The 15,947-nt window shown below is 37.2% G+C and overlaps 1 protein-coding gene and 1 long non-coding RNA gene across 8 annotated transcripts in view; one reads left to right on the top strand and one right to left on the bottom strand.

Moving 5' to 3' along the window:
• Window positions 1-15,595, top strand: part of vmp1 (vacuole membrane protein 1) — a 202,626-nt gene extending 187,031 nt beyond the window's left edge. For all 5 annotated transcript variants that reach the window (XM_043718131.2, XM_043718127.2, XM_043718128.2 and 2 more), the window contains 2 exons: window positions 7,459-7,561; window positions 10,288-15,595. In XM_043718131.2, the coding sequence (XP_043574066.1) occupies window positions 7,459-7,561; window positions 10,288-10,431 (247 nt within the window). In that variant the 3' untranslated portion in view covers window positions 10,432-15,595. The remainder of the gene's footprint in view (window positions 1-7,458; window positions 7,562-10,287) is intronic.
• Window positions 1-15,947, bottom strand: part of LOC122563903 (uncharacterized) — a 222,279-nt gene that overhangs the window by 148,760 nt on the left and 57,572 nt on the right. The window lies entirely within an intron of this gene.

Genomic DNA, 15,947 nt, shown 5'->3' with positions numbered 1-15,947 from the left:
CACCTTCTCTGTAAAAAAATATTTTCATCGAGTCCCCTTTAAACCCCTTGCCCTTCACCTTAAAATTATGCCCCCTCATTATTGACCTTTCAACTCAGGAATACTGCAGCTTCTTATCCACCCTGTCTATGCCCTTCATAATCTTATACATCTCAATCAGGTCCCCCCTCAGCCTTCTTTGCTTTAAAGAAAATAATCCAGTCTGTCTATACTCTCTTCATAGCTAAAATGCTGCAACCCAGGCAACATCCTGGTAAATCTCTTCTGCACTCTCTGCAATGGAATCAGAACTTTCCAATCATAACTGGGATAGAATGGCAAGCTGGGTCTGGGTGGGATGCTGTTCCAAGAGTTGGTGCGGATTCAATGGGCCAAATGCCCTCTTTCTGTAATGTATGAATTCTATGATTCTATAATAATGTGGCGATCAGAACTGCACACAATAATTCATCTGTGGCCTAAAGTTTTGTACAACTCCAATATAACCTCCCTGCCATGACTGATAAAGGCTCATGTCCCATATGCCACCTTAACCACCCTATTAACCTGTCCGCTCTGCCCTCCAACATCTGTGGACAAGCACTCCAAGATCCGTCTGTTCCTCCAAGCTTCCTAGTTTCTTGCCGTTCATTGATTAGTCCTTTGTCTTGTTACTTCTTCCAAAGTGCATCACCTCATACTTTTCAGCGTTAAATTCCATCCACCACCATTTTGCCCATCTGACTAATTCATCATATTTTCCTGTAGCCTAAAACCTCTTTCTTCACTATTAATCACTTAGCCAATTTATATATATCACCATAACAGTAAGGGACTGTTAGACCCAGTACTGACCCCTGTGGTACACCACTGGACTTTGGCATCCAGTCACAAAACAGCCTTCTCCCACCACCCTCTGTCTCCTGCACTAAGCCAGTTTTGGATTTATCTTGCTAGGTTACCCTGGATCCCAAGTGCTTTTGCCTTCTCTATCAGTTTCCCATGTGGCACCTTGTCAAAGGCTTTGTTCCATATGAACTACATCAAGTACACTACACTCATTTGTACATATGGTCATCTCTCAAAATTCAATCAAATGTTTTGGGCATGAACTTCCTCTGACAATGCTATACTGTCTGTCCCTGATCAAACGTTGCCTCTCCAAATAGAGCTGAATTCACTCCAGAGTTTTCTTCAGGAGTTTCCCTATCACTACCCCTGATGTGAGACTCATTATGTGGTAGATGCCAAAACAAATGCTGCACTGGATAACCTTGCTTCAGGAGTGGCTAGCTCTGGTGTACACCCCTTCAGAAAGTTCAAAGATCCATGACTTGTGTGTCCAGTGCACTTAGCCACCAATACCTCCTAAGGGGTCTACTAAAGTGAATGGACAAAGCTATCTGCAAAAATGAGATCTCTTGAAGTGGCCTTATAACATCATTGTAAACATTTTAACATGAGCAGTAAACATAATTATTAGCTGTCAGTGATCACTGGAAAATTTTCCTTGAGCAATGTCAATCAGTATTGCTATTAGATCCAGGATCAAAATAATGGAAGAAGATCATCACAACTGGATACTGAATCATCAAATTACAAACATCTGACGTTTTAACCTGAGGTTCAATGATGAAAAGCTAAATCAAAAATAATCTAGCAGTGTTTGCAACTTGACCAGCACAAAATATTTATTAGCATCTGAAAGAGGGGCCTCGTTTTATTTGCAGAGTTGCCAATTCTACCAGTTCAAATAGTAATTTTAAATCTGGGATTCTAAAACTATGAATACATCAGTACAAAATCTATCTTGTTTCTGAGTTCAGCTATATGATATACCACAAAATAGTTATTAGATTTCTGTTAGTTCTCATGGATTTCATTTTATTAAATCTTATCGTTTTCTGGAATTATGTGAGGGGAGACAGTGGGGTAGTGGTAATGTCACTGGACTAGAAAGGACCAGATGCCCAAACTAAAGTCCTAAGCACATAGGTGCAGTCCCGCCATAACGCCTGGTGAAAAAAATACATTAAATTAATTAATACATTTAATTTTTAATTAATTTCTAGAATTGAATGCTAATCTCTGTAATGGTGCCATTGAACAATCAGTAATTTTCACAGAAACTCATCTCATTCACGGATGTGTGTTAGGGAAGGAAATCTGCCACCTTTACTTAGTTTGGTCTACATGTGACTCCAGGCTATATTTTAACTGTCTAAGCCACTCAGTTTGAGGGCAATTAGAGATGGGAAGCCAAGAATGGTTTCGCCAGTGATACCTAGATTCATTAAAAAAAATTAAAGGACCTCGGGATAATGGCCAACTTCCTCCATTGGATGAACACAAGAACGTTCAGTGCAAGGGAAAAGGTACAAGTGACCTGCGTTTGTTCTTTAAAGGGGAACAATTTCTGTTCTGTTTGCTTGTCTTTTCACCAGGCTCATTGATGGCTACTCTTTTCCAAAATGCATCTTATGACCTCACATCTATTTGTGGCACTCAACTAGCACAGCTGTTGTTAATTCATACTTAGAGACTCTCTTTATTCATAATTCTCATCACTGTTTGAATCCTCTTGCATTAACAACAAGTTGCCTCAATCAATCTTGCTGTTTATTATGTTGAAAACTCAATTCCAAATAAAGCAAGTCCAGCTCCCCAAATATTTCTATTTAGCCTAGTTTCCTGCTACTCTGAATCATTTTGTTTCTAGCGGAGCTAGAAACACATTATAATTTGGAAGCAAGGCCAGCTCTCGAGTAATGAAGTTCAAGATTCTCAGTCTGAATATAAACTGGCCTATCTATATTCTTGGTTGATTCATGAATTCATATTCAATATAACGAATGGAAGATTGGATCTCTTAGGATAGTGAAGTAATCTTAAGCCTGAGTACATTCTAACTCAATTGAAAGCACCTAGGGCAGTAATCACCTTAAATGATCTTGGTCCAACTCCCAGACACTATCTGATGATCTTTGCTGAAAAAGCTTCGAGTTATCAAGTTGAGAAGTAATTGGACTTGATGTCCTGCAAATATGTCTGTTCGTATAGAGTGTCCATATTCTATAAACAAATATAGAACTTTACCCCAGCAAGCATCAGGTTTTCTCAGGAAAGATATCCTCACAGGTATTACAGAAGTCTATGTTGTCTCAAAGCTAATCTAATGAAGGATGGCTAATATTTGCATTTTAATATTTATTCATAAAATGTGGGCTTCATTGGTTTGGCCAGTATTTATTCCCTGTCATGAGTTGCCCTGGAGAAGGTGGGACTGAGCTGCCACCTTGAACCACTGCAATCCTTGGATTATAGTGATGCCCCCTGTACTGTTTGGAAGGGAGCTCCAGGGTCTTGAGCCAGTGACGAGACAATATAGTTCCCAGTCAGGATTGGTATATGGCCTGGAGGAAATGTTGCAGGTAGAGAGTGGTGTTGCCATATATCTTCTGCCCTTGCCCTCCTAGGTGAGAGAGATGACAGATTTTGAAGGTATCATTAAAGGAGCTTGGTGAGTTCGTGCAGTGTCTCATAGATGGAATACACTGCTATCACTGGACTTTAGTGGTAATGGGAGTGAATGTTGGTGGATAGTTTGCCAAACAAGTGGGCTGTTTTGTCCAGAATAGTGTCAAGTTTCTTGAATCTCATTGGAGCTGCATCCATCCAGGCAAGTAAGGAGTATTCCATCACACTCATGAATTGTACCTTGTAGATGATGGACAGACACTGTGGAGTGAGGCGATGAGTTACCCACTACAGAATTCCTAGCCTCTGACCTGGTCATCTCGCCAATTATTGATATAGCTAGTTCTGGTCAATAGTAACCCCAGGATGTTGTTAGTGGGGAATTCTAAGATGGTAATGCCATTGAATGTCAACTGGTGATGGTTGGATTCTGTCTTGTTGTAGATAATTGTGTGGCACTTGGGTGACATAGATTTTACTTGTCACTTATTAGCCCAAGTCTGGAGATTGTATATATCTTGCTGCATATGGACTCCGACTGTTTCAGTATCTGGGGAGTTGTGAATGGTGCTGAATAATGGGCCATCATCAGCGAGTGTTCTCTCTGTTTTTTTGTCACTCTGTCTCTTCTACCCTCCTTGACATTATATTTGGGGGAAAGTATTCGATGAAGCAGTTGCAGATGTTTAGGACACTATCCTGAGGAATTCCTGTACTGATGACATATAATAAATAAATCCAAAACAAAATATCCTATCGTTATAAAAGTAGAATTAACTGAAAAGATGGACAACAAACAAAAATGCAGGAAGTCATTAATAAATTCAGTTTACATTGGAGTGTATACGGGGGAACCTTGATTATCCAAACAACATGGGCGGGCACTATTTCATTCGGATAACTGATTATTTGGTTAATTGATTTCCTCTGGGGCTTGTAGTTTTCTGTGAAGTCTGCTGTCCGTTCAGGAGACTAGGCAAAAGCACATTGCGCACAAGACTCCGCTCCCGCCCCCAACCCTCTCCGCTACTGTCCCCAACCCAGTCCACTCCCTGTCCCGTGCCCCCAGCGCAGCCGGACTGTACACCAAACTGCCTTTGTGGGGTAAGTCTCCAAATAGCGTGCACGCGCATACACAACTTTTTGACAGGTTCCAGCTCTGCCCTGTACAGGGCAGAGATTATCTGGGGAAGGGGGAAGGGGGGAGGTTGAGGGTTCACCCCTGTGTAGAACTCCAGGGAAAGTGTGAGAAGAGAGAGAGAGAGAGAGGGCAGGAAGTCAGTCATTTGGAGACCGTGCCTGAACTGTCCAGGACTGTTCTACGCAGCATTTCAGTGAGCCGAGTTCGTTTTTAATCATTGCACCTGTAAACAAAAGACTCGATCGGGGTTGAAACAGCTCTTTGATGTAATGTTTCTATCAGGACCTTGAAATCCCCTTTGGATAATCGAGGTTTCTCTGTGTTGGGTTTTCTTTAACCATTTATGATGGTGACAATAACTGTTTGCACTCCTGTAACACCTTCATCCTTGCAGCATGTTTTCATGTACTGACAATGTGTCCAATTTAGGCAACTTTAAGGTTTGACTTGAACAGCAATATGTCTCAGCTATTAAATACTTGAAAAGTATAACCAGGTAGGATATAATGAGTGAGATAATTAGCTCATACATCTCTCTCAGTTGGGATCTGTTAACAAATGGATCAATATCTGCTGCACCAAACAATATCAAATCAGTATTACATAAAATTGCAACTTTAGCAACCAGAAGAAAAGTTTACACTGTTGCCTTAACAATTAAATTTCAAGTTGGCCAGAGTCCACAATTGCCAACATTTGAAGGTACACCAAACACATTTGGCAATATTGTTGATTTGCCAAAACTGGAAAATGGGTATCAGCTGACGCAAAGGTTAGTACAAGCATATAAACGATCATTGGAATTGTTCACAGACAAAGCCACAATGTCTACAAAATCAGTACTTTATTCATTACTGAGGTGTTTTCTTTGGAAATTTTTATCTCCTCCATAATCATTTCCCAAGGCAGACAAGGGGGAATACTTGGAAAAGGGGTTGCAATTAATGATGAAGTTTATAATTTTTTTTATCAATGAAGGGTGTCCCATAAATAAGTGGTTCAGCACATTGTGCAATCTATAGCCATTGGCAGTTTTTACCCACATTTGTTGTAGAAGATTAATTGTGAACCTAAAGGCTTATGTTAACGTCAAGAGATTAGAGAACTGACTGCCTTTTTTAAAATGCTGTATTTCTAATTATGGTGAGATTCTTGTGAAGACATTTACCTTCTGAATGAGACTGACCACATTTTTAGTAAAGCACTGAGTAATCGACCTATTTTGCATTTAGTGGAAATTGTAAGAAAAAAATCTGAAGTTATTCATCTATCTCTCTCATCAGTGTCAGCTTTTAAAATTGTGCTTTGCGATAGAGTTTGCAGCTAAGTCAAAGATGTGTGGAGGAAGAGTAATGTTGAGAAAGCGGGAGGCTGTATAAGCACTTGGACAGCTGGGGGGGAGCAGAAGAGGTTTACAAGAATGATCCCTGGGATGAAGGACTTGTCACATGAAGAATGTTTGAGGACTCTGGATCTGTACTTGATGGCTTTGAGAAGCATGAGGGGGATCTAATTGAAATTTACAGAATACTGAGAAGCTAGATAGAATGGACATGGAGAAGATGTTTCTAATCTTTGAACGCAAAGACACAGCCTCAGAGTGAAGGGACAACCCTTTAGAATGGAGATCAGAAGGAATTCCATAAACCAGAATTGTTATATTGTCACAGAAGGCTGTGGAGGCTAAATCATTCAGTGTATTTAAAACAAAGAAAGATAGGTTTGTGGTTGGTATGGGGATTAACAGTTACAGAGAAAAAGCAGGAGAATGAAATTGAGAAATGGATCAACCATGATCAAATGGTAGAGCTGACTTGATGGGCTGAATGGCTTAATTATGCTCCCATATCTTGTTCTCCTTGTTTAAATGAGAAGATTTGTTCAGGTCTGATTTGAAGGAAATAAAGAGTATTGGCACAGTATCTCAGTAAATGAATCATTTATAGTAATATATTGTTTCAAAGCGGGTTTCTTTTGGTGCTGATTGAACACCTCTCATCAGAATTGCTATCTCATTGTTTATAGCATTAGAAAACTTATTCTTGTGCTAATGACATGTCTTCTTTTGGACCTTCACCTTCCTGTTTCCTTGACCATTATCCAGTTTTACATTTTTCTATTGAAATTAGGTTTGCGCTCAACAACTTAAAATATAAAGTATCTGTGTCGTTGCATGATTCAAGAGTTTTGTGTGCCGTGTGGGTAGGTGCGGCTTTCACTCCCTCTCATTTTAATAATACACACTGTACCATGGGAGAATAAATGTGAAGTAACCTCACAAGAAAATGTTCATAATACCTTGTTTTTCTCCTGGTTAATCACCAACTGCTGAGTCGTGGTGGGGGTGCTGGTGCTAGTGGAGGAGGAGATGTAAAAGAACAAGGAGGAGGTACTATGAAAATTGCTAGTAGGTTCTTAACAGTAAAAGAATGACATGCTGTATTTCCTTATAAGGCCTGATATATTTGGAAGTGGCCACCCTTCCAGGAGCTGTCGGGGCGAGTCATAAATGGGGTGGGAGTGTAGTTTCTTTCTTAGCTGGCAATGACACAACACCGACTCACTTCCTTATTGATCAGTTCAAACCAGTTTTTACAGGAACTGACAGTGATATATGGGGCCAGCCTTGTGAGAATCATTCATTTGAGATACTGTGGTCTGCCAGTGCAGTACTTGAGTTCATACTGCTGCTCCTTAACTTAATCACAAATGACTGGTGGTGCCAGATGCACAAGATTTAACTAACTTTAACTTTTGTTTTAAGTTTATACAGCACTTTCATAGGTGAGTAAAATTAACTATTTGTTTCTTTTCTCCCTTTTCCCAAATAATATCTGTGGAATTGGAATTCATCCACATAGGGCAATTCCAAGCTTAGGCCCTTCACTTCAGAAACCCTTCAGAGAATACTTGGAGGCCCAGAAAGCCAAGCTTCACCATAAGTCTGGCGATGCAGTAGAAGCGGTAAGACCACCATGAATGTAATTTGTTTGTGTTTTGAGTTTTATGTTAAAATATTTTTGGCCTGTGTATCATTCTTCTGTTCACCTGACTGACTCTAATGATTAATTGCTAAATCCATAGTTCCTGGAGAACTCTTAAATTGCAGGTAATTGGGACCTCAAACTGGCCAAAGGTCTCGGAGCCAGAAATTGAGGACTGCAGTAATTCAAAATCTAGAAAATATGGTCAGGACTCCACTTAGAAAATATTCTGAAAGTAGAGTTTTTCTGACGTTCAGTCCACTTCAACTGTCTCAGATAAGTGATCAAGAGTAGATAACCACATTGAGATAACCTTTCTGTGTTCTGGTCCTGAGCAATTTTCCATACCCACTATAAATGAGGTATCATTCAATGGAAAGGCTGAAACTGTATGACCTTATTACAAGCTGTGATGATGAAGGTGGTCTTAAATGATGTCACCACATCCTATACTTGTGACCAACTCCGGACCTTGTACCACTGTAGGCATTAAAACCACAGAGATTGTATTTTCAGTAAGTAGTTTAAAAGATTATGAAAATATTAAATCTCAAAACGTTTGGACAGTTATAACTATGTAATTTGACTAACTTAGGCTTGAAATTTAAGTCCTGTGCCTGAAAAAAACAATTAGTTTGCAATATTTGAATGTGATATGATCTTTTTGATCCAGTGTTTGAATACAGTATGATTTAAAAGACATTGTATTAATTGCACATTATTTTTATTCTCTCCAAACATGTCTAGAAAGATATTTAAACTATTTCCACCACCTTCCCCACTTCAACCCAAAAACAAAACTTGGTATGTGGTGTACAGTAGTGATGACGTGGATGTAACAGTCACCAAGCTCAATACTTGTGCAACTTTTTAAAATCTGGGTACTTCCTTGCAATGGAACAGCTATTTGTGACATGCTGTCATAGACATAAGATTTTCAACTCCATTCACATGTTATGTGAAAGCTGATGTTGAAGTATTTATGGATTTTGTTCTTTGACAAAGCCTCTCCTTGGAGGGTCAAAACTGGAAGGATCAGTTTTTACTTCTGCATTTTCTTAAATAGTAGTTTTAATCATTTTTTTCCACATATAAAAATAACTTGCTACTGGTTAGTCTTGAAATATTGGTGATTTGAATGTACGATAACCCACATGGAAAGAAACACCAAATGCTTGTTACAATTCACGCATGTCCCCTCACTGAAATCATTCGTAATAAGAAAAAAATGCCTCTATCTACATTACCTTTCCTTCTTAAATGAGAATGATATTTTCCAGAATCTAGCAAACTATTTCAAAATGCATGAACATTTTATCTTCTTTATTAAACCCCTATCAGACAAGTTTCCACTGGTATGTTAACAAAAGTACTTTGGTTTGGCTAAGAGCCATTGTTTCAACATGGCCATAGATGCAAAATATCCAAACCAAACTCTTTAAAGTTTTTATTTATTTATTGGCATTTATTGAAGCAAAATAGTGATCCTGTCGCCAGATGAATACAGAAGGACTGGTTCCGTGAATGTGTGTCAGTCTAATTGAATTGTTGAAAGATTTTTTTCTCTTTTTGATTCAGACTTCTTTTATGGCTTGCTGTGCTAATTTAAATCTGCAGATGGAGCAGTTCTGTAGGCATGTAAATGGGCACCTCCGCAGTATCAACTAAATTGACCAGTGAGAAGTGTCACATGCATGCCTGAAAGAGGAGGTGATGAACTAAATTCCCATCAGTTTTTTCCTGAGAGGGATCCCCACCATATTGATACTTTTGTCAGATTTTAGCTTGCTGTCTTTTAATAGCCTCAGAATGATGTTAAAAACTCATTTTAGCCTGATCTATTAAGGCAATGAAAATCTGGTTTCCTATCGCTGCACTGGTTTCCAAAACCTTTTGTCATGTTTGTAAAAACAAATTTCCAGTACTGACCAATAGGTCGTCACTTGTGGCCACTTGACAAATACATCCTAAGCATTAAATATCTTTGACTGAACTTCATCTGGGGACTACAAAACAATCAATGCTTTGTTACAGTCCTGAAAATGAATAAATATTGCATTAGGCAACTAAACAAACTTATGAAGAGAAATTAGACCTTTGGAGAGAATACTTCACTAAAGACCGATATAATTTTATGCCAATTATGGCAGTAATTAATTTTCACTTTCTGTCTGTATTCATGAGTTTGATTTGTCCAAGGGCTAGCTAGGTATGTAGCTGATGTTTTAATAACCCTAAATACTGTTTGTTTTTAGCCTGTGGCAAACAGTTAGTCTCTTCATTAAAATATTAAATTAAATGATTTGAAAGTGTGCAGAGGACCTTTTTTCATGCCACTTGCTAAGTTATATCTATAAAGTTTAGCTTTTGCCATTTGGTTGGAAAAGAAATATATTTCCCTTGCTGCTTCTTCTAAATGGATGTTTGGTCTGTGCAAGGATCTTCACTTCTCTCTCACCCACCCTGTTCCAAACAACTCTGTAACTGACAATGACAAATCAATATGTAGAGTTTGACACACTCACATATTCTTCAATTCTTTGATGAATTTACAAGAAAAAAGTCTTTGGGACTGTTACAAATGCTGCATGTTGGTCTAATTAAAATGGTAACAGTCTGCTGTTGATTCTAGTTTAAGCCATTTAAATAAATGCTTTATATGTTGTTTTTCTCTTTTCTTCCCAACCTTCATCCTGACTCTATTAGAATGAAAATTGGCTGTCCTGGATCTTTGAGAAAGTAGTCATCGTTATGGTGTGCTATTTCATTCTTTCCATCGTTAACTCCATGGCTCAGAGCTACGCTAAACGGATCCAGTCACAGAAATACACTGAAGAGAAAATGAAATGAAAAAGTAACCTTTTTAATTTAAAAAAAAAATTGCACAAGGCCCAGGTTAGATAATGATTCATGAAAACCATCTGTTGCTTCTTTGTTCCACAAGCTGGAACTAATTTAATGAAGCAAAGTAGGTTAGGGAGGGACTATTATAAATCTCTACATTTACAGGTTGTGGAAAAAAAACTTTCTTGATTAGCACAGATACTACAACTTGAATTCCACTTTCATGGTTTCTTATCTATTTGTTATCTCCGATTTAAAAAAAACATTGAAAGTATCTTAGTTTCAATTGATGTCATGTTAGTGAATAAAGGAAATTGCAGGATGGATGTAAATATTAAATATGGAACCCCATTGAAATGACATTAATTTGCTCCAAATTAACTTGGGCACAGTGTAGAATATGCCCTCAATATGATTTGTGAAAGTAAAATTGCATTAGCTGCTTGAACTCTCAGTTTGAGGAACACATTTGTTCAAAGCCTATTTTTGAATGGAATCCTCTGCTAAGCAAAGCAAACCATATTGTCAGTTCATAAATACAATGGTGGCAATGTTTTAATGACCTTTAATAAGGACAACTTGAAAATAACAGTTAAATTCTCTTCAGAGATTACTAAATTTGAATAGCTAAATTGTGACATTTTAATCATATTTTTCTTCCTTTATTGAATCTTTATCTCCATTGCCCCACTTTCTACTGCACCTCATTAAATAAATAGTCTTTGCTATGGATATTTCATCGTGCAGATTCTTCAGCAACTGTACAAACTATGATTTGTTACCACAAGTTTCATACATTGAGGGTCCCATCAGTATTCCAATATACAATGACTAAGTGAGGTGCTAAAGATAGGACATCATTTACAGGCTTATCAAACTGGCTGAGAAGAGAAAGCATTAGTGTTGATGGCAATCATTTTGTTCCCTTCACACTTGCTGATGGAGAATCGATGTGGACAGAGAGAGAGAAACAGTATGTGTAGACTATGTCAAAGAGGTAAATAGATTTTTGATTTCTAGTATTTATTATCTCAACCTCTGTATTATCTTATCTATATCTTAATGAGGTCGTATGTTGTCTTGTGCCCTATATAGCACAAAACATTTAAACTGATATTGCTCATCTCTGCTCATACTTTCCAATGATGGTGAAAGAAAAACTATTAGAAGCTATCCATCTTTAACTGTACATACAAAAAGCAACATCAGTTTTTGCTCTGTAAATTTTAACATGATAAATTTAATCTGACTTTATAAAACTACATTTGATCATCTTTCAGACTGAACTTTAGTCTGTGTCTTTGTCAATTTTTGTGGGGAATGTCATAATTGTTTATATAAATCCAAAACTACATGTGCCCATTATGTATAAACTCAAATGACTCTGATCCTGCATAGTAATTTGTATACTACCATTCGTAAACTAATATGTTTTGTTGTTTACATAGGTACAATTATCAAAAATGAAGTAAGGAAACAAATTTGTTTTTGTTTTAGGCTGGAGAGTATTTCTTAAATTATTCACATGCAAGGCATATTGCATGAAAGAGACAATTCAGAAGCTTCCTTGAGGAGCTGTTTGAACTAAAACTCAGATTCTATGTTAATTAGTGCATTTTCTATTGAGAATAAAATTGGAACTAATATATTATCTCTCTCTAGGATTTTCATGAAAGTTTGTGAATTTAAATATTATGGTTTTGTATGGTTCAGTGCACTGAGTGATCCCAAATTGGAATTTCAGTTGCAACTGTTCTCCATGTTCTCACTCAATAACATGTTAGAAGTGATATCTGCCACAGCAGTGGGCTTATAATGTTAAATCAAAAAAGTAATACATCTAAAACAATTTCTATTTCTAGTAACACAACAACATTTTGCAAGTAGTTCGCCAACAGAGGCATTTTGGCATGTTCTATAAACATGCTATCTTATTATTACATACATTGGTGTTTGGAGAATTGATCTATTAAGGGAAATAATGAGGGACACTTTGTAAAATTACTCGTGACTCACCAAACCTCATTGAGGAAAATTGCATGAGGAAATGTAAATGACCCTTGTATTATTATTTCCTATAACATAAGCAAGAGCATTATTTTATAATATGTTCGAGTGTTTGATATAAAGTGGATGTGGAGGTTGTATTGTGTGAAATTTAAAAACTTCAAACTAGGAATTCAATCCTAATTCTATTGCCTAATATTTGTTTCATCTCTTTCATATTTAAAAAAGCATTGAATGTGTGTGTGTGTGTGTGCGCGCGCGCGCGTGCCTTCTTGACCATATTAATCCTCTCTTAGGAGATGAGGCTGGATTAATGGTCACCATTGCTTTGAGATCAGCCAACAATGTGTTGCACCCAGTGGAACCCACCAATACTATGCAATGCTACAGTCTGATCAACAACCAAGTAAACCTGTCCATGAGGACTTGACAGTTTGAATTTCTGCTAAATCTGGGATTCAAATCTAATAATCTGGCATAGCAAACTGGTGCTCTTTTAATGTGCATTTGTTCAACTCAAAATATATTAGATATGGAACAAAATTTCATTATTCCAGTCACTTAGACTTTTATATTCCAAACTGAAAATCAATATTTAATGCTCAGAAGATATTCATACTAACTTAAAATGAATAAAGTTCTGTATACCGTTTTGTTTTATTTCCACTCTTTTTGGTATCAGTTATAGGTTTTGTCACATTCAGCTTCATCATTTACCATTCTGTGAGATAGCTTATCAGACTGGTGTTGGCTGTTAGCTTGGTTGGCGACAACAGTTGGTAGGCTATCTGACGATGTGGTGTCTTCCATCTGATCAACATTGTGTTTTGCTTTGCTCTGTCATTGCATCTTCATTGTAGCTGTCATTGTTCTGTTGTTTGTGAATAGTCCACTGAGTGTGGCATCCTCCTTACCACTGGCAGGACGAAGGTACCAATTAGGCTGTGTTATTGTGATCTTCTTCCAATCGCTATCAAATTACTCCATTTGTTTTCATTCTTGCATTCAATATTCACCAATTATTATTGTGCACTAGTTCTTGAATTGTTTCCTCAAAAGTACAATAGCCTCTTCTTGTATTGGGCTTCCCTGGGGTTCAATATTTTTACTAAAACTACACCAGTAATAGATTCTACTCCATGATGTTCTTTTTGATTCCTATTACCTGAATTAGCCATGTTATGCTGTGAGGAATATGTAATAAAGCCGATAGCCGAGCTGATACCAGGAAGAGTCTGTTATCTTTTGTACACCTGTTTTTCATTCTTCATGGAAATCATTTTTAATCTAAACTTGGATTTTTAATGTTAGAAGAAAGAATCAAGAAAAACATTGGTATACACGATCTTTCCATTTTTGTTACTTGTATTGTCATTTGGCTTTTTTACACTTGACTTTGTCTCCAAACCAGTTATAGGAAATGTCTGTACGATTCATTTCACAGGGGGAGAAAGACATGTTCCTGCTTTATATTTATTTCCTTTTCCTGTGTGTGATAGGAACAAAAATTCATCTCCAGTTGCCTGTTCAGCCATTCAATTACTTTGTACCCTGGTTTTAAATTTAAGATTACGTCCCATAGTTCTGGATCTTCCACCAGATGAAGTAGGAAGGATTTTCTTATGAGGTTGACTTGGTTGGATCAGCACTCATTGACGAAGAATAAGAGGTGACATTATGAAATGCATAAGATTTGAGGGGTACTTGACAAGGCAGATGCAGAGATGTCGTTTCTGCTTGTGGGACAGTCTATAACTAGAGGGCATAATCTGAGTAAGGCTTGTCCATTTAAGACAGATGAAGAGGAATTTCTTAAAAGTGCAGTCATGGTTGGATCATTAAGAAAATTCAGGATAGAGATAGATTGATTTTTAATCAGTAAGGAAATCGAGGGGTATGGGGAAACAGCGGGAAAGTGGAGTTGAGGATTATCAGATCAGCCATGATCTTGTCAAATGGAGGAGCAGACTTAATGGCTGAATGGTTTACTTCTGCTCCTACAGCTTATGATCTTATAAATAGCTCTGCTCATCTACTTTATTTAATAATTCCAAACACTTAAATTACTCCTCAACCTTTACACTGTAGCATTTCCTACCCAGAATTATGGGTTGATGTTTCTTGTTGTTAACGATTATTCAGCTTTTAACCTACTTTGATTTTGTAGATGGTCTTGTGTTGTATGTGGCCTGTACTTTAATCACCCTTGTTCATTGTAGCATGGAGCAGGCTTGAATATTTAAAGCACATCTTCTGCACCATGAATGAAAGCATTGGCAGTCATGAAGATGTTCAGCGTCATGGTGCTTTATGTGAGGGACAAACTCAGAAAACAGTAATTAAAATCTATGGTCGCAATGAAATACTTTAATTAAAATGCACATCAAGCCCTTCAATCTCCTCCATATCTCCTATTCATTGTTTTTGTTCTTAGCTGTACTAATATCAATCCCTTTGCCAATATTTTAGTTACTTATTTCCTGATTGAGAATAAAGCTTACCTCCAAAAATAAAGCACCATGTGTATATGATATATAGTTTAAAATGCACAGCATTCTCAGAAGAATACATGCAATGTGGTTTGTAAAGTAAAATTATTTTCTATAATATTTGCATAAATAGAAAGTTTGAGACATAAGTAGCTCATAAGAACTTGTTTAGTGCCTTTCAACAGCTTAAAATATTCCAGGATGCTTCTCTATAATCTCAAACAATATAACACTGAACCATATAAGGAGATATATTGAGGTGACCAAGATCTCAAAGATGAAAATTTAAATAAACGTCTTAAAGGAGAAAAGTGATAGAGAGATAGAGGTGTGTAAGAATGATATTCCAGACCTTTGGGCTTAAACAACTGAAGTCACAGCCACTAAGAGAAGTGATTAACATTGGGATATGCAGAGGGGCAAATCAATATTTATTCCTCCAAGTTATAATTTTTAGTCTGGATTTTCCAATACAACCTGTCCATAATGTTCCCTCGTGGAATGCTTGAACTAAGAATGTTTTTAATTATTTGAATATTTTCTGCTCAACGTTTTTGTGTATTTCTGTGACTGTCTGAATCATTTCTAATTGAGACCATTGCTGCTTCCATGTGCTAGTCTAGACTGTGAACAAGATAGGTTTAGTGTTTTGAATAAACCTGAATATCTCAGCATTTTTACCTGATGTTTGCTCCATTATGTGTTCTGATTACAGGCCCAACTACTACGTCCTCTATCTCCACACCCAATCACTTGTATTACTTAATATGGGATCCTAAAACGCTCTCATCTTTTGAAATGGGTGAATGCTGACTGAATATATTGCTCTTTTTTGTCTGTGAAAATATATTTAGAATCTTAAATGCTGATAAACTTGTCCACATCTTGCCCTTCAGTCCAGGATTGCCAATTTAGGAATCTGTCCTTGATGATTATTGAACAGCATGAACAGCCTATGTTACTGTTTGTCCATCTCCTAAGTAAGCCAGCAGTGCTAATTGAATTCTTATACATGATAAGTCAAAC

The sequence above is a fragment of the Chiloscyllium plagiosum genome, unplaced genomic scaffold, assembly GCF_037043375.1.
Source record: "Chiloscyllium plagiosum isolate Xiang-an unplaced genomic scaffold, Cpla_swu_hap1 HiC_scaffold_31, whole genome shotgun sequence".
Lineage (NCBI taxonomy): Eukaryota > Metazoa > Chordata > Chondrichthyes > Orectolobiformes > Hemiscylliidae > Chiloscyllium > Chiloscyllium plagiosum.
This window is presented reverse-complemented; position numbering and strand designations above follow the sequence as displayed.